At 40.7% G+C, this 26,696-nt stretch overlaps 1 protein-coding gene across 1 annotated transcript in view; it reads left to right on the top strand.

Moving 5' to 3' along the window:
* LOC112238761 (cell adhesion molecule 2-like) overlaps positions 1-26,696 on the top strand; it is a 499,544-nt gene that overhangs the window by 413,665 nt on the left and 59,183 nt on the right. Inside the window, exons 5-7 of the mRNA XM_042309731.1 lie at positions 9,088-9,249; positions 9,818-9,908; positions 13,166-13,344. Coding sequence (XP_042165665.1) covers positions 9,088-9,249; positions 9,818-9,908; positions 13,166-13,344 — 432 coding nt within the window. The remainder of the gene's footprint in view (positions 1-9,087; positions 9,250-9,817; positions 9,909-13,165; positions 13,345-26,696) is intronic.

The following is a 26,696-nucleotide window of genomic DNA, read 5'->3' as shown; positions in this document are numbered from 1 at the left end:
AAGTATAGCCAGTTATAGTCTAGTTATAGTAAGGTGTGAAATAAGTATAGCCAGTTAGTAAGGGTGAAATAAGTATAGCCAGTTATAGTAAGGGGTGAAATAAGTATAGCCAGTTATAGTCTAGTTATAGTAAGGGGTGAAATAAGTATAGCCAGTTATAGTCTAATTATAGCCAATAGGGGTGAAATAAGTATAGCCAGTTATAGTAAGGGGTGAAATAAGTATAGCCAGTTATAGTAAGGGGTGAAATAAGTATAGCCAGTTATGGTCTAGTTATAGTAAGGGGTGAAATAAGTATAGCCAGTTATAGTAAGGGGTGAAATAAGTATAGCCAGTTATAGTATAGTAAGAGGTGAAATAAGTATAGCCAGTTATGGTCTAGTTATAGTTAGGGTGAAATAAATAAGTTATAGCCAGTTATAGTAAGGGGTGAAATAAGTATAGCCAGTTATAGTAAGGGGTGAAATAAGTATAGCCAGATTATAGTTAGGGTGAAATAAGTATAGCCAGTTATAGTAAGGGGTGAAATAAGTATAGCCAGTTATAGTCTAGTTATAGTAAGGGGTGAAATAAGTATAGCCAGTTATAGTCTAGTTATAGTAAGGGGTGAAATAAGTATAGCCAGTTATAGCCAGTTATAGTAAGGGGTGAAATAAGTATAGCCAGTTATAGTCTAGTTATAGTTAGGGTGAAATAAGTATAGCCAGTTATGGTCTAGTTATAGTAAGGGGTGAAATAAGTATAGCCAGTTATAGTAAGGGGTGAAATAAGTATAGCCAGTTATTATGAAATAAGTATAGCCAGTTATAGTAAGGGTGAAATAAGTATAGCCAGTTATGGTCTAGTTATAGTAAGGGGTGAAATAAGTATAGCCAGTTATGGTCTAGTTATAGTAAGGGTGAAATAAGTATAGCCAGTTATAGTAAGGGGTGAAATAAGTATAGCCAGTTATAGTCTAGTTATAGTAAGGGGTGAAATAAGTATAGCCAGTTATAGTGTCTAGTTATAGTAAGGGGTGAAATAAATAAGTATAGCCAGTTATAGTAAGGGGTGAAATAAGTATAGCCAGTTATAGTTATAGGGTGAAATAAGTATAGCCAGTTATAGTCTAGTTATAGTAAGGGTGAAATAAGTATAGCCAGTTATAGTAAGGGGTGAAATAAGTATAGCCAGTTATAGTAAGGGGTGAAATAAGTATAGCCAGTTATATAGTTATAGTAGGGGTGAAATAAGTATAGCCAGTTATAGTAAGGGGTGAAATAAGTATAGCCAGTTATAGTCTAGTTATAGTTAGGGGTGAAATAAGTATAGCCAGTTATGGTCTAGTTATAGTAAGGGTGAAATAAGTATAGCCAGTTATAGTAAGGGGTGAAATAAGTGAGTTATAGTAAGGGGTGAAATAAGTATAGCCAGTTATAGTCTAGTTATAGTAAGGGGTGAAATAAGTATAGCCAGTTTTAGTAAGGGGTGAAATAAGTATAGCCAGTTATAGTAAGGGGTGAAATAAGTATAGCCAGTTATAGTCTAGTTATAGTTAGGGGTGAAATAAGTATAGCCAGTTATAGTAAGGAGTGAAATAAGTATAGCCAGTTATAGTAAGGGGTGAAATAAGTATAGCCAGTTATAGTTAGGGGTGAAATAAGTATAGCCAGTTATGGTCTAGTTATAGTTAGGGGTGAAATAAGTATAGCCAGTTATGGTCTAGTTATAGTAAGGGTGAAATAAGTATAGCCAGTTATAGTAAGTTATAGTAAGTGAAATAAGTTATAGTCAGTTATAGTAAGGGGTGAAATAAGTATAGCCAGTTATGGTCTAGTTATAGTAAGGGTTGAAATAAGTATAGCCTGTTATAGTTAGGGGTGAAATAAGTATAGCCAGTTATAGTCTAGTTATAGTAAGGGGTGAAATAAGTATAGCCAGTTATGGTCTAGTTATAGTAAGGGGTGAAATAAGTATAGCCAGTTATAGTTAGGGGTGAAATAAGTATAGCCAGTTATAGTTAGGGGTGAAATAAGTATAGCCAGTTATAGCCAGTTATAGTAAGGGGTGAAATAAGTATAGCCAGTTATAGTTAGGGGTGAAATAAGTATAGCCAGTTATGGTCTAGTTATAGTAAGGGGTGAAATAAGTATAGCCAGTTATAGTCTAGTTATAGTAAGGGGTGAAATAAGTATAGCCAGTTATGGTCTAGTTATAGTAAGGGAAATGAAATAAGTATAGCCAGTTATAGTAAGGGGTGAAATAAGTATAGCCAGTTATATAGTTATAGTAAGGGGTGAAATAAGTATAGCCAGTTGAAATAAGTATAGCCAGTTATAGTAAGGGGTGAAATAAGTATAGCCAGTTATAGTTATAGTAGCCAGTTATAGTAGGGGTGAAATAAGTATAGCCAGTTATAGTAAGGGGTGAAATAAGTATAGCCAGTTATAGTCTAGTTATAGTAAGGGTGAAATAAGTATAGCCAGTTATGGTCTAGTTATAGTAAGGGGTGAAATAAGTATAGCCAGTTATAGTTAGGGGTGAAATAAGTATAGCCAGTTTATAGTGAAATTATAGTTATAAGGGGTGAAATAAGTATAGCCAGTTATAGTAAGGGGTGAAATAAGTATAGCCAGTTATAGTAGGGGTGAAATAAGTATAGCCAGTTATAGTTAGGGGTGAAATAAGTATAGCCAGTTATGGTCTAGTTATAGTAAGGGTGAAATAAGTATAGCCAGTTATAGTCTAATTATAGTAAGGGGTGAAATAAGTATAGCCAGTTATAGTCTAGTTATAGTAAGGGGTGAAATAAGTATAGCCAGTTATAGTAGGGGTGAAATAAGTACAGCCAGTTATAGTAAGGGGTGAAATAAGTATAGCCAGTTATAGTCTTGTTATACTTAGGGGTGAAATAAGTATAGCCAGTTATAGTAAGGGGGAAATAAGAAATATAGCCAGTTAGTAAGTAAGGGGTGAAATAAGTATAGCCAGTTATAGTAGGGGTGAAATAAGTATAGCCAGTTATGGTCTAGTTATAGTAAGGGGTGAAATAAGTATAGCCAGTTTATAGTAAGGGTGAAATAAGTATAGCCAGTTATAGTAAGGGGTGAAATAAGTATAGCCAGTTATAGTCTAGTTATAGTAAGGGGTGAAATAAGTATAGCCAGTTATAGTAAGGGGTGAAATAAGTATAGCCAGTTATAGTTGAAATAGTATAGCCAGTTATAGTAAGGGGTGAAATAAGTATAGCCAGTTATAGTCTAGTTATAGTTAGGGGTGAAATAAGTATAGCCAGTTATAGTAAGGGGTGAAATAAGTATAGCCAGTTATAGTAAGGGGTGAAATAAGTATAGCCAGTTATAGTTAGTGGTGAAATAAGTATAGCCAGTTATAGTAAGGGATGAAATAAGGTTAGCCAGTTATGGTCTAGTTATAGTAAGGGGTGAAATAAGTATAGCCAGTTATAGTAAGGGGTGAAATAAGTATAGCCAGTTATAGTCTAGTTATAGTAAGGGGTGAAATAAGTATAGCCAGTTATAGTAAGGGGTGAAATAAGTATAGCCAGTTATAGTAAGGGGTGAAATAAGTATAGCCAGTTATAGTCTAGTTATAGTAAGGGGTGAAATAAGTATAGCCAGTTATAGTAAGGGTGAAATAAATAGCCAGTTATAGTCCAGTTATAGTAAGGGGTGAAATAAGTATAGCCAGTTATAGTTAGGGGTGAAATAAGTATAGCCAGTTATAGTAAGGGGTGAAATAAGTATAGCCAGTTATAGTCTAGTTATAGTAAGGGGTGAAATAAGTATAGCCAGTTATGGTCTAGTTATAGTAAGGGGTGAAATAAGTATAGCCAGTTATAGTAAGGGGTGAAATAAGTATAGCCAGTTATAGTCTAGTTATAGTAAGGTGTGAAATAAGTATAGCCAGTTATAGTAAGGGGTGAAATAAGTATAGCCAGTTATAGTAAGGGGTGAAATAAGTATAGCCAGTTATAGTCTAGTTATAGTAAGGGGTGAAATAAGTATAGCCAGTTATAGTAAGGGGTGAAATAAGTATAGCCAGTTATAGTTAGGGGTGAAATAAGTATAGCCAGTTATAGTAAGGGATGAAATAAGTATAGCCAGTTATGGTCTAGTTATAGTTAGGGGTGAAATAAGTATAGCCAGTTATAGTCTAGTGAAATAAGTATAGCCAGTTATGGTCTAGTTATAGTAAGGGGTGAAATAAATAAGTAAGGGTGAAATAATATAGCCAGTTATAGTCTAGTTATAGTAAGGGTGAAATAAGTATAGCCAGTTATAGTTAGGGGTGAAATAAGTATAGCCAGTTATAGTCTAGTTATAGTAAGGGGTGAAATAAGTATAGCAGTTATAGTTATAGTTATAAGTCCAGTTATAGTAAGGGTGAAATAAGTATAGCCAGTTATAGTTAGTTATAGTAAGGGTGAAATAAGTATAGCCAGTTATAGTAAGGGGTGAAATAAGTAGCCAGTTATAGTAAGGGTGAAATAAGTATAGCCAGTTATAGTAAGGGGTGAAATAAGTATATATTTAGTTATAGTAAGGGGTGAAATAAGTATAGCCAGTTATTATGGTGAAATAGTTAGCCAGTTATAGTAAGGGGTGAAATAAGTATAGCCAGTTATAGTCTAGTTATAGTAAGGGGTGAAATAAGTATAGCCAGTTATAGTAAGGGGTGAAATAAGTATAGCCAGTTATGGTCTAGTTATAGTAAGGGGTGAAATAAGTATGGCCAGTTATAGTAAGGGGTGAAATAAGTATAGCCAGTTATAGTCTAGTTATAGTAAGGTGTGAAATAAGTATAGCCAGTTATAGTAAGGGGTGAAATAAGTATATCCAGTTATAGTAAGGGGTGAAATAAGTATAGCCAGTTATAGTCTAGTTATAGTAAGGGGTGAAATAAGTATAGCCAGTTATAGTAAGGGGTGAAATAAGTATAGCCAGTTATAGTAAGGGGTAAATAAGTATAAGTTATAGTCTAGTTATAGTAAGGGGTGAAATAAGTATAGCCAGTTATAGTTAGGGGTGAAATAAGTATAGCCCAGGGTGAAATAAGTATAGCCAGTTATGGTCTAGTTATAGTTAGGGTGAAATAAGTATAGCCAGTTATGGTCTAGTTTAGTAAGGGATGAAATAAGTATAGTCAGTTATAGTAAGGGGTGAAATATGTATAGCCAGTTATGGTCTAGTTATAGTAAGGGGTGAAATAAGTATAGCCAGTTATAGTCTAGTTATAGTAAGGGGTGAAATAAGTATAGCCTGTTATAGTTAGGGGTGAAATAAGTATAGCCAGTTATAGTCTAGTTATAGTAAGGGTGAAATAAATAGCCAGTTATAGTTTAGTTATAGTAAGGGGTGAAATAAGTATAGCCAGTTATAGTAAGGGGTGAAATAAGTATAGCCAGTTATGGTCTAGTTATAGTAAGGGGTGAAATAAGTATAGCCAGTTATAGTTAGGGGTGAAATAAGTATAGCCAGTTATAGTTAGGGGTGAAATAAGTATAGCCAGTTATAGTAAGGGGTGAAATAAGTATAGCCAGTTATAGTTAGGGGTGAAATAAGTATAGCCAGTTATGGTCTCGTTATAGTAAGGGGTGAAATAAGTATAGCCAGTTATAGTCTAGTTATAGTAAGGGGTGAAATAAGTATAGCCAGTTATAGTCTAGTTATAGTTAGGGGTGAAATAAGTATAGCCAGTTATAGTAAGGGGTGAAATAAGTATAGCCAGTTATAGTAAGGGGTGAAATAAGTATAGCCAGTTATAGTTAGGGGTGAAATAAGTATAGCCAGTTATAGTAAGGGATGAAATAAGTTTAGCCAGTTATGGTCTAGTTATAGTAAGTGGTGAAATAAGTATAGCCAGTTATGGTCTAGTTATAGTAAGGGGTGAAATAAGTATAGCCAGTTATAGTAAGGGGTGAAATAAGTATAGCCAGTTATAGTAAGGGGTGAAATAAGTATAGCCAGTTATAGTCTAGTTATAGTAAGGGGTGAAATAAGTATAGCCAGTTATAGTAAGGGGTGAAATAAGTATAGCCAGTTATAGTCTAGTTATAGTAAGGGGTGAAATAAGTATAGCCAGTTATAGTTAGGGGTGAAATAAGTATAGCCAGTTATAGTAAGGGATGAAATAAGTATAGCCAGTTATGGTCTAGTTATAGTAAGGGGTGAAATAAGTATAGCCAGTTATGGTCTAGTTATAGTAAGGGGTGAAATAAGTATGGCCAGTTATAGTAAGGGGTGAAATAAGTATAGCCAGTTATAGTCTAGTTATAGTAAGTGGTGAAATAAGTATAGCCAGTTATAGTCTAGTTATAGTAAGGGGTGAAATAAGTATAGCCAGTTATAGTAAGGGGTGAAATAAGTATAGCCAGTTATAGTCTAGTTATAGTAAGGGGTGAAATAAGTATTGCCAGTTATAGTAAGGGGTGAAATAAGTATAGCCAGTTATAGTCTAGTTATAGTAAGGGGTGAAATAAGTATAGCCAGTTATAGTAAGGGGTGAAATAAGTATAGCCAGTTATAGTTAGGGGTGAAATAAGTATAGCCAGTTATAGTAAGGGATGAAATAAGTATAGCCAGTTATAGTAAGGGATGAAATAAGTATAGCCAGTTATAGTAAGGGGTGAAATAAGTATAGCCAGATATAGTTAGGGGTGAAATAAGTATAGCCAGTTATAGTAAGGGGTGAAATAAGTATAGCCAGTTATAGTCTAGTTATAGTAAGGGGTGAAATAAGTATAGCCAGTTATAGTAAGGGGTGAAATAAGTATAGCCAGTTATAGTAAGGGGTGAAATAAGTATAGCCAGTTATAGTTAGGGGTGCAATAAGTATAGCCAGTTATAATTGTAACAGTTTAGCAGATTATAAAAAATGAAGATCAGTCTTTACATGGATAAAAGAAAAGGAATATAACAAATACTGTTGACAGGAAACTCACTCTACATCCTTAGATGAAGTTGTTGACAGGAAACTCACTCTACATCCTTAGATGAAGTTGTTGACAGGAAACTCATCTACATCCTTAGATGTAAAGTTGTTGACAGGAAACTCACTCTACATCCTTAGATGAAGTTGTTGACAGGAAACTCACTCTACATCCTTAGATGAAGTTGTTGACAGGAAACTCACTCTACATCCTTAGATGAAGTTGTGTGGGAAAAGGAAAGGGGTGGTGAAATAATGTTCTGTCTTGGACAAAGGAACTCAAAAGGTTTGATGATATTAATTAAACAAACATATCTGAATGTGAAAATAGTCAGGAATGATTCGCAAGGAAGGTGGATATTTTTTTAACATGAAAATATATGGAAAAACAGATTTGGCTCATTAATCTATACGGTGAAGATCTGGATGATCTATACTTCTAAAATATATATACCAATTTATTGAACTTACAGGCAACAAATGATCAAATCATTACGGTGGGAGACTATAACAGAGTGTTAAGTACCTCAATGGACCGTAAAGGTAATCGCTCCACAAACTATCATCACCCTTAAGGAATTCACAAATATTATGGACAGATTAGAAATAGTGGATATTTGGAGACTAAAAAACCCCGACCTAGTTGAGATATACAGTATATCACAAAAGTGAGTACACCCCTCACATTTTTGTAAATATTTGAGTATATCTTTTCATGTCACAACACTGAAGAAATGACACTTTGCTACAATTTAAAGTAGTGAGTGTACAGCTTGTATAACAGTGTAAATGTGCTGTCCCCTCAAAATAACTCAACACACAGCCATCAATGTCTAAACCGCTGGCAACAAAAGTGAGTACACTCCTAAGTGAAAATGTCAAGGGAAATCCATGATCTAATAGAACAGGTAGACAGCAATAAAAACGATACTACAGAGATACAAAATAAGTTGGAGGAAAAACAAAAGCAACTTGAGGAACTTATTCAAGAACGATCCAATGTAATCTATTACAAAACTAAAGCAAACTGGATGGAATATGGAGAAAATTCACACAATTCTTCCTGAATCTCCAACACAGGAACGCTAACAAAAAGAATTTGCAGAAACTCATTACTGAAGATGGAGTCATCTATGATTCTCAAAATGATATTTTTAAAGAGGAAGATAGATATTATGAGCAGATGTTGTCTTTTCCTTCTCATACTCACCCACTGAATGACGAGTACTGTATGGAATTCTTTCCAAATAATAGTAAAATGTACAGAAAGATCAGTGCGAAGGCCAAATGAGAGAGTAATAACTTTTGAGGCTATTAAATCCTTTCAGTCTGGAAAAAACCCAGGGCTTGATGGCATACCGGCCTTTTTTTATATACTCACAATTCCATTGTTAGCTCGGTAGAGGTATATCAAGTATTTTTTGATATACAGTGAGGCAAAAAAGTATTTAGTCAGCCACCAATTGTGCAAGTTCTCCCACTTAAAAAGATGAGAGAGGCCTGTAATTTTCATCATAGGTACACTTCAACTATGACAGACAAAATGAGAAAAAAAATCCAGAAAATCACATTGTAGGATTTTTTTATGAATTTATTTGCAAATTATGGTGGAAAATAAGTATTTGGTCACCTACAAACAAGCAAGATTTCTGGCTCTCAAAGACCTCTACTCTACTACTCAGATAATCAGACACTCAGACACTCAGACACTCGGACACTCAGACACTCGGACACTCAGATACTCAGACACTCAGATACTCAGACACTCCCCATGGTGTACTGTTTGTTTTTGTGGTGAAGATGAGTCTGATCTGAATGTTGTCAGTGTTTTACCAGGGAGGACGGGTGTTTCTGTGTCTGAGTGAAATAGACTTTCTGTTTGTCTGAAGCATCAAAGTTGAATGTCTTCTTTGAGATAGTAATGTTATACTGAAATAAAGTGATATTCTATGATTGTGTTGTATTTGAAGCGAGGAACGGACACACTATCGTGACGAGGCAGCTCTGTCTGCGAAATGAAGTCAGTATCACCCTCTGCCTGAGACAGTTCATCCTCTTGGTCAAATTGGTTAAAGTGTTGGTTTCCTGAGCAGGAGGCTAGGATTCAAAATCCTACCTGTGATTAATGTTGTTTTAACCCACCAATGCTGTGTGTTTCAGGTGCCAAGGAGGTGAATGCCAGTGGAAAGACCTTCACAGTGACCAGTTCTCTACAGCTGCTAGTTGACAGGGACGATGATGGGGCAGCGTACACCTGTAAAGTAGACCATGTCTCCCTGTTACAGACACCACAACAGACTACTGAAGTACTGGAGGTGCACTGTGAGTATAACACACACACACCGTGACTGAACACACACACACACACACATTCCTCAACAAGCTCTCAGACATTTTTTGCACTTTTCTCCTAACGTCATATTTCGAAGTTAAGGGTTAAGGTTTGTGATTGGGTTAAAACAAAACGAATTCAAACTAATGTCTTCCACTGGGATTGCACATCTCTGGCTGCACACACACACGCACCATGGCAAAAACACACACACACACGCAGCGTGACTCAACACACACACGCACCGTGACTCAACACACACACGCACCGTGACTCAACACACACACACACCGAGTGACTCAACACACACACACACCGAGTAACTTGACACACACACACACTGAGTGACTCAACACACACACACACCGAGTGACACTGATGCCACAAGAAGTTACTGAGGTACTAGAGGTTTCACTGGGAGTCCTGGGACTATAGTACAGCTCTCTGTCTCCAAACAGATACACACTGTCAGATATACACACATGCAATCACACATTTTTTTTTCTAAATATTCCCCCAAAAAATAAATGAAAACATTTTCTGTCTGTATTTCTCCAGATGCTCCTCGTGCGTTGATCACCCAGTCGTTGACGTTCCCTCAGGAGGGTCAGTACCTGAAGCTGGAGTGTGTCTCCAAGGGAAACCCATCGTAAGTCAGTCCTCCATGCAACCATCCGTGCTCATAAAAAGCATATCCATTAAGTTTTGTTTGTACACCTCCTATAAATATAGTATAATAATAGTATATAACCTCATGAAGCTGGTTGAGAGAATGCCAAGAGTTTGCAAAGCTGTCATCAAGGCAACAGGTGGCTATACTTTGAAAAAGCTGAAATATAAAAATTAATTTGATTTTTTTAACACTTTTTTGGTTACTACATGATTCCATATGTGTTATTTCCTGGTTTTGATGTCTTCACTATTATTCTACAATGTAGAAAATAGTAAAAAATAAAGAAAAACCCTTGAATTAGTAGGTGTTCTAACATTTTTGAATGGTAGTGTCACAGTGTATTTAATTGTTTTTAGAATAAGGCTGTAACAAAAACTGGGAAAAGTCAGGGGGTCTGAAAACAAAGGTATTTTTTCCTCATCAATCTAAACACACAAAGACAAAAAGCAAAAACAGTTTTTTTTTTAAATACAAAAAAATAAAGAAATATTTACAATATTAATATTAATATTTAATTTATTTACTTATTTAGTTATTTATTTGTTTTCCGACCCTTTGTTATGAGACTCGAAATTGAGCTCAGAAGCATCCTGTTTCCATTGATCATCCTTGAGATTATTTCACTTCACAGTATCACAAATTCCAGTGTGTCAGAAGTTTACATTACAATAAGTTGACTGTGCCTTTAAACAGCTTGGAAAATTCCAGAAGATGATGTCATGGCTTTAGAAGCTTCTTAAAGGCTAATTGACATCATTGAGTCAATTGGAGGTGTACCTGTGGATGTATTTCAAGGCCTACCTTCAAACTCAGTGCCTCTTTGCTTGACATCATGGGAAAATCAAAAGAAATCAGCCAATACCTCGGAAAAAAAATTGTAGACCTCCACAACTCTGGTTCATCCTTGGGAGCAATTTCCAAATGCCTGAAGGTACCACGTTCAGCTGTACAAACAATAGTACGCAAGTATAAACACCATGGGACCATGCAGCCGTCATACCGCTCAGGAAGGAGACGCGTTCTGTCTCCTAGAGATGAACATACTTTGGTGCGAAAAGTGCTAATCAATCCCAGAAGAACAGCGAAGGACCTTGTGAAGATGCTGGAGGAAACAGGTACAAAAGTGTCGATATCCACAGTGAAACGAGTCTTATATTGACATAACCTGAAAGGCCGCTCAGCAAGGAAGAAGCCACTGCTCCAAGAGCGCCATTAAAAAGCCAGACTACGGTTTGCAACTGCACATGGGGACAAAGATCGTACTTTTTGGAGAAATGTTCCTGATCTGATGAAACAAAACAGAGCTGTTTGGCCATAATGACCATCATTATGTTTGGAGGAAAAAGGGGGGGGGGGGCTTGCAAGCCGAAGAACACCATCCCAACCGTGAAGCACGGGGTGGCAGCATCATGCTGTGGGGGTGCTTTGCTGCAGGAGGGACTGGTGCACTTCAAAAAATAGATGGCATCATGAGGATGGAAAATTACGTTGATATATTGAAGCAACATCTCAAGACATCAGTCAGGAAGTTAAGGCTTGGTCGCAAATTGGGCCTTCCAAATGGACAATGACTCCAAGCATACTTCCAAAGTTGTGGCAAAATGGCTTAAGGACAACAAAGTCAAGGTATTGGAGTGGTCATCACAAAGCCCTGACCTCAATCCTATAGAAAATGTGTGGGCAGAACTGAAAAAGCGTGTGCGAGTAAGGAGGCCTACAAACCTGACTCAGTTACACCAGCTCTGTCAGGAGGAATGGGCCAAAATTTACCCAACTTATTGTGGGAAGCTTGTGGAAGGTAACCCGAAACGTTTGACCCAAGTTAAACAATTTAAAGGCAATGCTACCAAATACTAATTGAGTGTATGTAAACTTTTGACCCACTGGGAATGTGATGAAAGAAATAAAAGCTGAAATTAATCATTCTCTCTACTATTATTCTGACATTTCACATTCTTAAAAAAAAGTGGTGATTCTAACTGACCTAAAACAGGGATTTTGTAGTAGTCAGGAATGTCAAGAATTGTGAAAAACTGAGTTGAAATATATTTGGCTAAGGTGTATGTAAACCTCCGACTTCAACTGTATATAAAAAATGGTGGTTTGGTGCAAACAATAAAAAATCCACTACGATGTATTGAACCTAAATGACGAGGTATTGAACCTAAATGACGAGGTATTGAACCTAAATGACGAGGTATTGAACCTAAATGACGAGGTATTGAACCTAAATGACGAGGTATTGAACCTAAATGACGAGGTATTGAACCTAAATGACGAGGTATTGAATCTTAACCTAATAGGTTTACAAGGACGTTTACGGCAACATTTGGAAGACTAATTAGCAAAAATCATCTGGCAAATGTGAACATTTCACGGTGTCTAAGGTCTGTCTCGCTTCTGTCTTTCTCACCCATTCTACCCTGTCTTCCTGCCTCTCCTTTTCCTAATCTCCCTCCCCCTCCCCCTCCTCATCTCCCTCCCTCTCCCCTGTCTTCCCCTACCTATCTCCCCTCTATTCCCCCTTCCTTCCCCCTCCCCTCTCTATCTCTATCTCCCTTCCCCCTCCCTCTTCCTTCTCTTCCCCTCCCCTCCCCCTTCCTTCCCTATCACCCGCCCCCCTCACTCTCCCCTCTCTTCCCTCTCCCCTCCCTTCCCACTTCCCTCCTTATCTCCCTCCCAACCCTCTCCCCTCTCTTCTCCCTGCACATCTCCCTCCCCCTCCCTCTCCCCTCTCTCCCCACTCCCTATCTCCCTCCCTCTCCCCTCTCCCTGCCCATCTCCCTCCACCTCCCTCTCCCCTCTCTTCCCACTCCCTATCGCCCTCCCCACTCCCTATCTCCCTCCCTCTCCCCTCTCTTCTCCCTGCACATCTCCCTCTCTCCCCACTCCCTATTTCCCTCCCTCTCCCCTCTCTTCTCCCTGCCCATCTCCCTCCACATCCCTCTCCACTCTCTTCTCCCTGCTCATCTCCCTCCCCTCCCTCTCTCCTCTCTCCCCACTCCCTATCTCCCTCCCTCTCCCCTCTCTTCTCCCTGCCCATCTCCCTCCACATCCCTCTCCCCTCTCTTCTCCCTGCTCATCTCCCTCCCCTCCCTCTCCCCTCTCTTCCCACTCCCTATCTCCCTCCCTCTCCCCTCTCTGCCCCTTCCTTCCTTCTCTTTATTTCCCCTCAACCCCACCCACCTCTCTCCCCTTCTCTAACCCCTCCCCCCCTCCACTCCCACCCCAAGGCCAGACCCTGTGTTGTGGACTAAGGATGGAGGAGAGCTACCAGACCTGGAGAGAATGATCGTACAGGGAAGAGAACTCACCTTTTCCGCCCTTAACAAGACAGACAATGGCACCTACCGCTGTGTGGCCTCCAACCACCTAGGCACCAGCAGTGCAGAATACATACTCTACGTCTACGGTAAGAGAGCCTAGTTATATGAACAAAGAAAATGAAGGACCTTGTTGAGGGTGTATGAAACAGGGCCAGGGACAGAGAAGAGAAGAAGCTAGGTCTGGTTTGGATGAATAGTTCATAAACAGTTTCTTCCAGTTCAAGAATAGATACTGTATATCAGAACCTGTTACAGCCATAAGATGAATAACAGAATACCAGATATATCAGAACCTCTTACAGCCATCAGATAAATAAGAGATTATACCAAGAGAGTGGAGAACACCAAGAAGAGGGTAAACACTCATATTCTCTTCGAAAAAATGTATTTTAAATGTCTTATTATAATATTAGGGTCCTTTTCAGAATTGTCCATCTTTCCTCTCAAATTAGATACATTAAATTGATAATGACATCTTGCGTCCATGTATCTGTCTATGAATTTGAGATGTTTACAATTGTCCAACCACATACCTTAGTTGTTTACCAAAACAATGGCAGTGAGCCTTCAAAGTTATCATACCCCTTGACTTTTTCCAGCCTGGATTTTAAATTGAGTACATTTCAATTGTTTTTCCCTGGCCTACATTCAATACCCCATAATGTCAAAGTGAAATTATGTTTTTAGATATGTTTAAAAATTAATGAAAGATGGAAAGATGAAATATCTTGGGTCAATAAGTATTCAACTCCTTTGCTATGGCCTATATAAATGGTCTTAGGACTAGGCTGCTTTTTTCTCTCCACTACCTGCCTGAATGACATGCCCAAAGTAACTCAGACCCTGAAGCCCAAAGTAACTCAGACCCTGAAGCCCAAAGTAACTCAGACCCTGAAGCCCAAAGTAACTCAGACCCTGAAGCCCAAAGTAACTCAGACCCTGAAGCCCAAAGTAACTCAGACCCTGAAGCCCAAAGTAACTCAGACCCTGAAGCCCAAAGTAACTCAGACCCTGAAGCCCAAAGTAACTCAGACCCTGAAGCCCAAAGTAACTCAGACCCTGAAGCCCAAAGTAACTCAGACCCTGAAGCCCAAAGTAACTCAGACCCTGAAGCCCAGTAACTGAAGCCAGGATATGCATATAATGGTACCATTGGAAAGAAAATACGTTGAAGTTTGTAGAAATGTTAAAATAATGTCGGAGAATATAACACAATAGATAGTATAGTAGTTAATGATAGTTGTTGAAAATTCAAAGAAAAAACAACCAGCATTTTGTTTGGAGAGTCCATCCTCTTAGAAATGCAAGAGAAAGGTCATATTGAAAATTAGCTCCCTCGATGCAATTCCTATGGCTTCCACAGGGTGTCAGCAGTCTATGTTCAAGGTTTCAGGCTTGTAACTTCAAAAACAAATAAGAAAATTCAGTTTTAGTACAAGGACACATGTTTGCTCGCGCCATGAAGACATTACACACCTGCTAAAATCGCTTTCCTATTGAACATACCTCTTTCCGTAAGAAATAATATTGTTTGATTACATTTTAGGATATCTGAGGAGTAAATAGAAATGTATTTTGCCTCGTTGAAACAAAGTTTATGGGTAGATTTTCAGATTCCTTTCTCTGCAAATTGAACGAATGGATTACTCAAATCAATGGAGCCAACTAAATAGACTTTTTGAGATATAAAGATTGTATAAAACAACACTACATGTTATAGCTGGGACCCTTTGGATGACAAATCAGAGGAAGATTTTCAAAAAGTAAGTTAATATTTTATCGTTGTATGTGATTGTATGAAACCTGTGCTGGTGGAAAAATATTTTGATGTGGGGCGCCGTCCTCAAACAATCACATGGCATGTTTTCGCTGTAATGGCTACTGTAAATCAGACAGTGCAGTTAGATTAACAAGAATGTAAGCTTTCAACCGATATATAACACTTATATGTACCTAATTGTTTAATATCCATAATTTCTATTATCATTTATTTGAATTGCGCGCCCTCCAGTTTCACCGGAAGATGACACGCTAGCGGGACACCGATCCTTAATTAACAAGTCACATAATAAGTTGCAGGGACTCACTCTGTGTGCAATAATAGCATTTAACATGATTTTTGAACGGCTACCTCTTCTCTGTATCCCACAAATACAATAATCTGTAAGGTCACTCAGTTGAGCAGTGAATTTCAAGCACAGATTCAACCACAAAGACCAGGGAGGTTTTCGAATGCCTCACACCTATTGGTAGAAAAAAATATCCAGACATTGAATGTCCTTTTGAGCATAGTGAAGTTATTAATTACACTTCGGATGCTGTATTGCCGGAGAGGAAAGAAGCCGCTCAGGGATTTCACCATGAGGCCAATGGTGACTTTAAAACAGTAACAGAGTTTAATGGCTGTGATATGAGAAAACTGAGGATGGATCAACAACATTGTAGTTACTCTACAATACTCCACAACATAATTGACGGAGTGAAAAGAAGGAAGCCTGTACAGAATAAAAAATATTCCAAAACATGCATCATGTTTGCAATAAGGAACTAAAGTAAACCTGCTCCCAAAAAAGATTTATGTCCTAAATACAAAACATTATGTTTGGGACAAATCCAACACAACACATCACTGAGTACCACTCTTCATATTTTCAAGCATGGTGGTGTCTGCATCATGTTGTGGGTATGTTTGTCATCGGCAGGACTAGAGAAGAGAGTTAAGCACAGGAAAAATTCTAGAAGAAACCCTGGTTCAGTCTGCTTTCCAACAGACACTGGGAGATGAATTCCCCTTTCAGCAGGACAATAACATAAAACAGATGGCCAAATCTACACTGGAGTTCTTGGTCACCTCCCTGGCCCTCCTCCCCCTATTGCTCAGTTTGACTGGGAAGAGTCTAGGTGATTCCAAACTTCTTCCAAATAAGAATGATGGAGGCCACTGTGTTCTTGGGGACCTTCGATCCTGCAGAAATGTTTTGGTACCCTTCCCCAGATCTGTACCTCGACACAGTCCTGTCTCGGAGCTCTACGGACAAATGGCCCAACGTTGTCCGGGTTAGGGTTTGGCCGGGGTAGGCCGTTATTGTAAATAATAATTTGTTTTTAACTGACTTGCCTAGTTAAATAAAGGTTAAATAAAATGCATTTAAAAAATGTATGTCAAATATATTTAAATTTGTTTAACACTTTTTTTTGTTTACTACATGATTCCATCTGTGTTATTTCATAGTTTTGATGTCTTCACTATTATTCTACAATGTAGAAAATAGTACAAATAAAGAAAAGTCCTTTAATGAGTCAGTGTGTCCAAACTTTTGACTGGTTCTGTAGATCTAAATGAACTGGAAAGAGAGAGGGAGAAAGGATAGAGGAGAGTCTTAAAGGTTTCCATTCTGTGATATAATAATATTAATCAAGACACAGTTGAGACATTCCTTCTCTTTTCCCTAAGACACTAGTGATAAATGTCCAGTATTGACGCTACTGTAATGACGCCTCAAGCGCTGCAATGCCTTAAAGAAAGCACATCAAATCAAATGTATTTATAAAGCCCTTTGTACATCAGCTGATATCTCAAAGTGCTGTACAGAAACCCAGCCTAAAACCCCAAACAGCAAGCAATGCAGGTGTAGAAGCACAGTGGCTAGGAAAAACTCCCTAGAATGGCCAGAACCTAGGAAGAAACCTAGAGAGGAACCAGGCTATGAGGGGTGGCCAGTCCTCTTCTGGCTGTGCCGGGTGGAGATTATAACAGAACATGGCCAAGATGGCCACATGTTTGGTGTTTCTGTCAGCAGTATTACTGCCTTTTCCTCTTCAGAGTCATGGGCCCAGTTAGATCCTATGCTTCTGACAATGACCTTAATCTTATGCTTTTGGGAAACCGGGCCCAGGAGAGTACTGGGGCAGCTGGAGCGTAGTATAAGTGGGGTGGAGGCTTATCTGGCGGGGCTGTAAACTCATCTATTTAAAATACACAAAAGGAGCACTGTTGAGATGAATACTCCCAGCTTCCTCTTTGGGTTGGTGAATACTCCCAGCTCCTTCTTTGGGTTGGTGAATACTCCCAGCTCCTTCTTTGGGTTGGTGAATACTCCCAGCTCCTTCTTTGGGTTGGTGAATACTCCCAGCTTCTTCTTTGGGTTGATGAATACTCCCAGCTCCTTCTTTGGGTTGGTGAATACTCCCAGCTCCTTCTTCTTTGGGTTGATGAATACTCCCAGCTTCTTCTTTGGGTTGATGAATACTCCCAGCTCCTTCTTTGGGTTGGTGAATACTCCCAGCTCCTTCTTTGGGTTGGTGAATACTCCCAGCTCCTTCTTTGGGTTGATGAATACTCCCAGCTCATTCTTTGGGTTGGTGAATACTCCCAGCTCCTTCTTTGGGTTGGTGAATACTCCCAGCTTCTTCTTTGGGTTGATGAATACTCCCAGCTCCTTCTTTGGGTTGATGAATACTCCCAGCTTCTTCTTTGGGTTGGTGAATACTCCCAGCTCCTTCTTTGGGTTGGTGAATACTCCCAACTCCTTCTTCTTTGGGTTGGTGAATACTCCCAGCTCCTTCTTTGGGTTGGTGAATACTCCCAACTCCTTCTTTGGGTTGATGAATACTCCCAGCTCCTTCTTCTTTGGGTTGATGAATACTCCCAGCTCCTTCTTTGGGTTGGTGAATACTCCCAGCTCCTTCTTTGGGTTGGTGAATACTCCTAGCTTCTTCTTCGTTGGGTTGGTGAATACTCCCAGCTCCTTCTTCTTTGGGTTGATGAATACTCCCAGCTCCTTCTTCTTTGGGTTGGTGAATACTCCCAGCTCCTTCTTCTTTGGGTTGGTGAATACTCCCAGCTCCTTCTTTGGGTTGGTGAATACTCCCAGCTCCTTCTTTGGGTTGGTGAATACTCCCAGCTCCTTCTTCTTTGGGTTGATGAATACTCCCAACTCCTTCTTCTTTGGGTTGGTGAATACTCCCAACTCCTTCTTCTTTGGGTTGATGAATACTCCCAACTCCTTCTTCTTAGGGTTGGTGAATACTCCCAGCTCCTTCTTCTTTGGGTTGATGAATACTCCCAACTCCTTCTTCTTTGGGTTGATGAATACTCCCAACTTCTTCTTTGGGTTGATGAATACTCCCAACTCCTTCTTCTTTGGGTTGATGAATACTCCCAACTCCTTCTTCTTTGGGTTGGTGAATACTCCTAGCTTCTTCTTCTTTGGGTTGATGAATACTCCCAGCTTCTTCTTTGGGTTGTGAATACTCCCAGCTCCTTCTTTGGGTTGGTGAATACTCCTAGCTTCTTCTTCTTTGGGTTGGTGAATACTCCCAGCTCCTTCTTCTTTGGGTTGATGAATACTCCCTAGCTCCTTCTTCTTGGGTTGATGAATACTCCCTAGCTCCTTCTTTGGGTTGATGAATACTCCCAGCTCCTTCTTTGGGTTGATGAATACTCCCAGCTCCTTCTTCTTTGGGTTGGTGAATACTCCCAGCTCCTTCTTCTTTGGGTTGGTGAATACTCCCAGCTCCTTCTTCTTTGGGTTGATGAATACTCCCAGCTCCTTCTTCTTTGGGTTGGTGAATACTCCCAGCTCCTTCTTCTTTGGGTTGATGAATACTCCCAGCTCATTCTTTGGGTTGATGAATACTCCCAGCTCCTTCTTTGGGTTGATGAATACTCCCAGCTCCTTCTTTGGGTTGATGAATACTCCCAGCTTCTTCTTTGGGTTGATGAATACTCCCAACTCCTTCTTTGGGCTGGTGAATATCCCCAGCTTCTTCTTTGGGTTGGTGAATACTCCCAGCTCATTCTTTGGGTTGATGAATACTCCCAGCTCCTTCTTTGGGTTGGTGAATACTCCCAGCTCATTCTTTGGGTTGATGAATACTCCCAGCTTCTTCTTTGGGTTGGTGAATACTCCCAACTCCTTCTTTGGGCTGGTGAATATCCCCAGCTTCTTCTTTGGGTTGGTGAATACTCCCAGCTCATTCTTTGGGTTGGTGAATACTCCCAGCTCCTTCTTTGGGTTGGTGAATACTCCCAGCTCCTTCTTCTTTAGGTTGATGAATACTCCCAGCTCCTTCTTTGGGTTGATGAATACTCCCAGCTCCTTCTTCTTTGGGTTGGTGAATACTCCCAGCTCCTTCTTCTTTAGGTTGATGAATACTCCCAGCTCCTTCTTTGGGTTGATGAATACTCCCAGCTCATTCTTTGGGTTGATGAATACTCCCAGCTCCTTCTTTGGGTTGGTGAATACTCCCAGCTCCTTCTTCTTTGGGTTTGAATACTCCCAGCTCCTTCTTCTTTGGGTTGGTGAATACTCCCAGCTCCTTCTTTGGGTTGGTGAATACTCCCAGCTCCTTCTTCTTTGGGTTGGTGAATACTCCCAGCTCCTTCTTCTTTGGGTTGGTGAATACTCCCAGCTCCTTCTTCTTTGGGTTGGTGAATACTCCCAGCTCCTTCTTTGGGTTGGTGAATACTCCCAGCTCCTTCTTTGGGTTGGTGAATACTCCCAGCTCCTTTTGATGAATCCTCCCAGCTTCTTCTTTGGGTTGGTGAATCTCCCAGCTCCTTACTGGACCCAGCTCCTTCTTTGGGTTGATGAATACTCCCAGCTCCTTCTTCTTTGGGTTGGTGAATACTCCCAGCTCCTTCTTTGGGTTGGTGAATACTCCCAGCTCCTTCTTCTTTGGGTTGGTGAATACTCCCAGCTTCTTCTTCTTTGGGTTGACAAAACAGAGGGAAACCAAGACAATCCATTGCTTATGTTTGTCTGACGGGTGTGTAACTTCTGTTGAGGAGGAGATGAGGGAGTCTGATTGGTGTGTAACTTCTGTTGAGGAGGAGATGAGGGAGTCTGATTGGTGTGTAACTTCTGTTGAGGGAGACAGAGGAGGGAGTCTGATGGGTGTGTAACAAGATGGCGCCGGAGGAGATGGTCTCCTTACCAATTGTGCTATTATTGTGATTTGATTTGAACTTCTGTTGAGGGGGAGAGATGAGGGAGTCTGATGGGTGTGTAACTTCTGTTGAGGAGGAAATGAGGGAGCAGAGGGGTCGATGGTCTGCCTGTGGACTTTTATAAAAAGGTTCTGGGGAATCATTGGACAGGACTTGTTTTGCGTGAGTGTGTTGGGAAAGGGGAGTTGTCACTAAACTGTCAGCGGGCGGCTTTGACTCTCCTGACCAAAAAAGGGGACTTGAGCGACCTAAAGAACTGGAGGCCTGTGGCATTGCTCTGTGTGGACTATCAGGTCCTCGCTAACAGACTCAAGTCTGGACTCTAATGTACAAAATGACCGAACGTACCGTGTACCAGGACACTCAATCATAGACAATCTGTTCGTAATCAGGGACAGACTGGACCCGTCGAGGCTTTTGAATATGAATTTTGGACTGGTTTCCTTGGACCAGGAGAAAGCCTTTGATAAGGTGAACCTTAAATATCTGTTCAATGTTTTGTCTGGTTTTGGTTGTGACTTAATGCATGATCAAGGTGGCCATCATGGCCAACTTATCATCCACCTCGTTCCGAATCGGCATTGATCACTCCTCACCTCTCCACCTGATAGCTGATGTGTGGTGAGTGCTCAGATGGGTGTCACACATTGGTGGTGGACGAGGTGAGGATTCCCTTTTACTATGTAAAGTGCATTTTGCTACAAATCAGCAAATATGTGTACGCGGCCAATGAAAATTGTATTGTTGTGGATTTTGGGGTGGGACGCAATTCCCTTTTTATGGGTATGAGTGGATCCCCGTTAATTCCTGCCAAGGCAGCAGATACTCTTCCTGGGGTTTATTATGGATCCCCATTAGCTCCTGTCAAGGCAGCAGCTACTCTTCCTGGGGTTTATTATGGGTCCCCATTAGTTCCTGTCAAGGCAGCAGCTACTCTTCCTGGGGTTTATTATGGATCCCCGTTAGTTCCTGCCAAGGCAGCAGCTACTCTTCCTGGGGTTTATTATGGATCCCCGTTAGTTCCTGCCAAGGCAGCAGCTACTCTTCCTGGCATCCGGCAACATTAAGTCGGGGGTAAATGTGGTGTTTTTAGTGTAATGAGGATGAAGGGGGATAAATGTGGTGTTTTTAGTGTAATGAGGATGAAGGGGGGTGAGGACATCTCTTAGCCTAGGTGACATTTAAGAAACACATTGAATCACGCTAAGGGAGGTGGAGAGGAAATATCTCAAAGTTACACTAGTCTGACATTTCACTGGCCTGAGAGGATGGAAAATCAATATGTATGTATATATATATATATATATATATATATATATATATATATATAGATAGATAGATAGATAGATAGATAGATAGATAGATAGATAGATAGATAGATAGATAGATAGATAGATAGATAGATAGATAGATATATGTAGCTAACGTTGCCCATGAATGGAAGCAAGTATTTTAGCCTAGGACAAAAAAAACTAAGTGTGTACTGTATGACAGAGTCATAGACCGTTTCGTCAGCATGAAAGAGACGAGGATGGCATTGGCGTTCCTCTACAAGTAGGGTGAGTCAACATGTAGTAGAAAGTCTAGATACAATGTGAGCAAATGAGGTGAGATAAGGGAGGTAAAGGCAATAAATAGGCAATGGTGGCGAAGTAAATACAATATAGCAATTAAAACACTGGAATGGTAGATTTAACAGTAGATGAGTAGATGTGCAAAGTAGAAATAATGGGGTGCAAAGGAGCAAAATAAATAAATACAGTAGGGGAAGGGGTAATTGTTTGGGCTATTTATAGATGGGCTATGTACAGGTGTAGTGATCTGTGAGCTGCTCTGACAGCTGGTGCTTAAAGTTAGTGAGGGAGATTAGTGTTTCCAGTTTCAGAGATTTTTGTAGTTCGTTCCAGTCATTGGCAGCAGAGAACTTGGAGGAGAGGTGGCCAAAAGAGGAATTGGCTTTGGGGGTGACAAGTGAGATATACCTGCTGGAACGCGTGCTACTGGTGGGTGCTGCTATGGTGACCAGCGAGCAGAGATAAGATGGAACTTTACCTGGCAGGGTCTTGTAGATGACCTGGAGCCAGTGGGTTTGGCAACGAGTATGAAGCGAGGGCCAGCCAACGAGAGCATACAGGTCGCAGTGGTGGGTAGTATATGTGGCTTTGGTGACAAAACAGATGGCACTGTGATAGACTGCAACCAATTTGTTGAGTAGGGTGTTGGAGGCTATTTTGTAAATGACATCGCCGAAGTCGAGGATCGGTAAGATGGTCAGTTTTACGAGGGTATGTTTGGCAGCATGAGTGAAGGATGCTGTGTGGCATAATAGGAAGCCAATTCTAGATTTAACTTTGGATTGGAGATGTTTGATGTGAGTCTGGAAGGAGAGTTTACAGTCTAACCAGACATCTAGGTATTTGTAGTTGTCAACATATTGTCACGAACCGGCTCAAAGCCCATAACAAAAGGGAGACAACGTGGAGATAAGGAGTAACAAAACATATTTTTATTAAATAAAGTAAACTAAGTACAATATACAATGGTGTGTGTAATCAGTAATCAGTAGTGTAAGTGAGTGTTTTGCATGCAGACACCTTGATAGTTTTTGTGTTTCTTGGTGGTTTTTGGTTGTTTGCTTTGGCACCTTTCAATACCCTGCATTATCACATTCATGCATGCAAAACAGCCGTGGTTAGCTGAATACTAACGTTAGCTAGTGAGCTGGCTAACTTCTGTTGTGGATTTCGGATACGAGGTGAATAATAGAAAAAAACAGATCCACATTTGGTGAGGAGAGTGTTTTGAAGTTGAGTTTTTAGAAAGAAATATGTAGAAAAAGATATCAAATATATATACACGGGACAAGACGAGGACAAAGGACGCCTGACTGCTACGCCATCTTGGAAAAAGAAGCATTGGACGTTTTTGAAAAAGGTGGTATTTTGAGTTTTACATTGATTTTACAATAGGACAGGGCCTTGATGAAACAGAGAACTGGCAATATAATGGTCAGGAAAAACCAACTTGGAGTATTGAGGCGTATGAGGCCTACAATTCCATTGCTCTGATCCTTGAAGGTATAGATACGACCCACTCACCGTACTCCCAAACACCCTCACCCTCGTATACCTCTTTATGGTGGGATACTTCATTCTCCGTGTTCACTGAACTGATTCAGAACATCGTTCCATACCCCTGCCGAGCATGAATTCTGTTCCTCACCATTCCTGTCTTTAGTGAGGTCAATCCCCCTAACACCAACACCTCGTCCAGCTCCTAGTGCCGTAGACACCAAAACAAACTGCCGTATTATGTGCAGCATTTAATTAACGTTATTAACCAGTAACAACCTGCCATTTACACACCTCTTTTGAGAGATTGGTGACACCAACACCCGGGGAAGAGAGCACTGCACTAGGATTTATGCTTCGACCAGAACCACCAATCCACTTCATTATTTACAGGGCCTTCAGAAAATATTCATACCCCTCCACATTTGTTTGTGTTACAGCCTGAATACAACATAGAATGTTGTCCCACTCATCTACTCACAATACCCCATAATGACATCACAATATCCCATAATAACATCACAATACCCCATAATGACATCACAATACCCTATAATGACATACCCAACAACTACCTAATACACACAAATCTAAAGGGGTGAATGAGAATATGTACATACAGTATAAGTATCTGGATGAGTGATGGCCGAGCGGCATAGGCAAGATGCAATAGATGGTATAAAATACAGTATATACATATGAGAGGAGTAATGTAAGATTTGTAAACAATATTAATAAAGTGGCATTGTTTAAAGAGACCAGTGATCCATTTATTAAAGTGGCCAGTGATATGAGTCTATGTAGGCAGCAGCCTCTCTGAGTTAGTGATTGCTGTTTAAGAGTCTGGTGGCCTTGAGATAGAAGCTGTTCTTCAGTCTCTCGGTCCCTGCTTTGATGCACCTGTACTGACCTCGCCTTCTGGATGATAGCGGGGTGAACAGGCAGTGGCTCGGGTGGTTGCTGTCTTTGATGACCTTTTGGCCTTCCTGTGACATCGGGTGGTGTAGGTGTCATGGAGGGCAGGTAGTTTGCTCCCGGTGATGCGTTGTGCAGACCTGTTACGAATCCCTTTTGGCCCGACAGTCTAGGGGGGATGGTAATTTGTCTTGCTGCTTTTTGTTCTATGTTGCTCTGTCTGTATGCTATGTCTTGCTTGTCCTATGTTGCTATGTATTGCTTGTTCTATGTTGCTATTGTCTATATTGTAATTGTTTTTAATAACCTGCCCAGGGACTGCGGTTGAAAATTAGCCGGCTGGCTAAAACCGGCACTTTTACTGAAACGTTGATTAATGTGCACTGTCCCTGTAAAAATAAAAAATAAACTCAAACTCAATGAGACCTGTAACATAACTCATGCAAATTATAATTGTGACAAAGTAAAAGTGTGAACGAAATAACCACGACAACTGAAATTATACCGTCAAACTCAGGGTTTATTGTAAAACACACAGTAATGGGGGGAGCAGGAAAAGGGGCTGAGCTGGACCCAAGGAAAGAAACAATAAGTATCCAAAACACCCCTAAGCTAGACTAGCCCATTTCAACAACAGCTAACTAACTAACCAAAAATACAGTGGGTGGTCCGCCCAGTTCTAACTAGTGTTTTTAACAAAGTCTACCTACGGGTAGTGTATGCCCATGGGCGACTTGTCTTGGTTTCCCCTTTTCCCACCAGCAATCAAACACAAACACCATAACCAAAAAAAATACTCACAGGAGATGACAAAGTGATTTGGAGGTGCTCAAACAAAAGAGAGGTTAAGACACAAAGAGAGAGTGAAACACAGAGATCTACATACATGGCATTTACAGAGAGATTGAGCTCCAGAGCAAACAACTGATGGGGTTTTTAAACCAAGGGAAAGGAACTGTGATAGGGTAGGAAACAGGAGGAGGTGTGTCTTCTGATTGATGATTGATTGTTGACTGATTGGGGAGTGATGATTTTCACCTGTGAGGGGAGAAGGAGAGAAAAGAAACACACACAGGAACACACACAGGATACTTGTATCCGTAACAAGACCGTACCACCCTCTGGAGAGCCTTGCGGTTGAGGGCGGTGCAGTTGACGTACCAGACTGTGATATAGCTCGACAGGATCCTCTCAATTGTGCATCTGTAGAAGTTTGTCGGGGTTTTGGATGACAAGCCAAATTTCTTCAGCCTCCTGAGGTTGAAGAGGCGCTGCTGCTCCTTCTTCACCACCCTGTCTGTGAGGGTGGACCAATTCAGTTTGTCTGTGATGTGTACGCCGAGGAACATACAACTTTCCACCTTCTCCGCTCATGTCCCTTTGATGTTGATAGGGGGGTGCTCCCTCTGCTGTTTCCTGAAGTCCACGATCATCTCCTTTGTTTTGTTGACGTTGAGTGAGAGGTTGTTTTCCTGACACCACACTCTGAGTGCCCTCACCTCCTCCCTGTAGGCTGTCTCGCTGTTGTTGGTAATCAAGCCCACTACTGTTGTGTCATCTGCAAACTTGATGATTGAGTTGGAGATGTGCATGGCCACGCAGTCGTGGGTGAACAGGGAGTACAGGAGGGGGCTGAGCACGCACCCTTGTGGGGCCCCAGTGTTGAGGGTCAGCAAAGTGGAGATGTTGTTTCCGACCTTCACCACCTGGGGGTGGCCCGTCAGGAAGTCCAGGACCCAGTTGCACAGGGCAGGGTTGAGACCCAGGGCCTCCAGCTTGATTATGAGCTTGGAGGGTACTATGGTGTTGAATGCTGAGCTGTAGTCAATGAACAGCATTCTTACATAGGTATTCTTTTTGTCCAGATGCTTTTTGTCCAGATGGGATAGGGCAGTGGGCAGTGTGATGGCGATTGCGTCGTCTGTGGACCTTTCGGGGCAGAATGCAAACTGAAGTGGGTCAAGGGTGGCCGGTACGTTGGAGGTGATATGATCCTTGTGTCACGTTCTGACCATAGTTCTTTTGTGTTTTCCTTGTTTTAATGTTGGTCAGGACGTGAGCTGGGTGGGAATTCTATGTTGTATGTCTAGTTTGTCCATTTCTATGTATGGCCTGATATGGTTCTCAATCAGAGGCAGGTGTTAGTCATTGTCTCTGATTGGGAACCATATTTAGGTAGCTTGTTTTGTGTTGGGGTTTGTGGGTGGTTGTTTCCTGTCTTTGTGTTCTCTGCTCCAGATAGGACTGTTTCGGGTTTTGCCACGTTTGTTATTTTGTATTTGTGTAGTTGTTCACGTTATCGTCTTTTATTAAACATGGTGAACACGAACTACTCTGCATTTTGGTCCTCCTCTCCTTCAACAGAAGAAAGCCGTTACAGAACCACCCACCACAAAAGGACCAAGCGGCGTGGTAACAGGCAGCAGCAGGAGAGGCAGCAGCAGCAGCAGCACTATTTGGAGAAATGGACTTGGGAGGAGATCCTAGACGGGAAAGGACC

This window comes from Oncorhynchus tshawytscha, linkage group LG30 (assembly GCF_018296145.1).
Source record: "Oncorhynchus tshawytscha isolate Ot180627B linkage group LG30, Otsh_v2.0, whole genome shotgun sequence".
Lineage (NCBI taxonomy): Eukaryota > Metazoa > Chordata > Actinopteri > Salmoniformes > Salmonidae > Oncorhynchus > Oncorhynchus tshawytscha.
The sequence above is the reverse complement of the archived record's forward strand: the minus strand, read 5'-3'. Positions and strand labels throughout refer to the sequence as shown.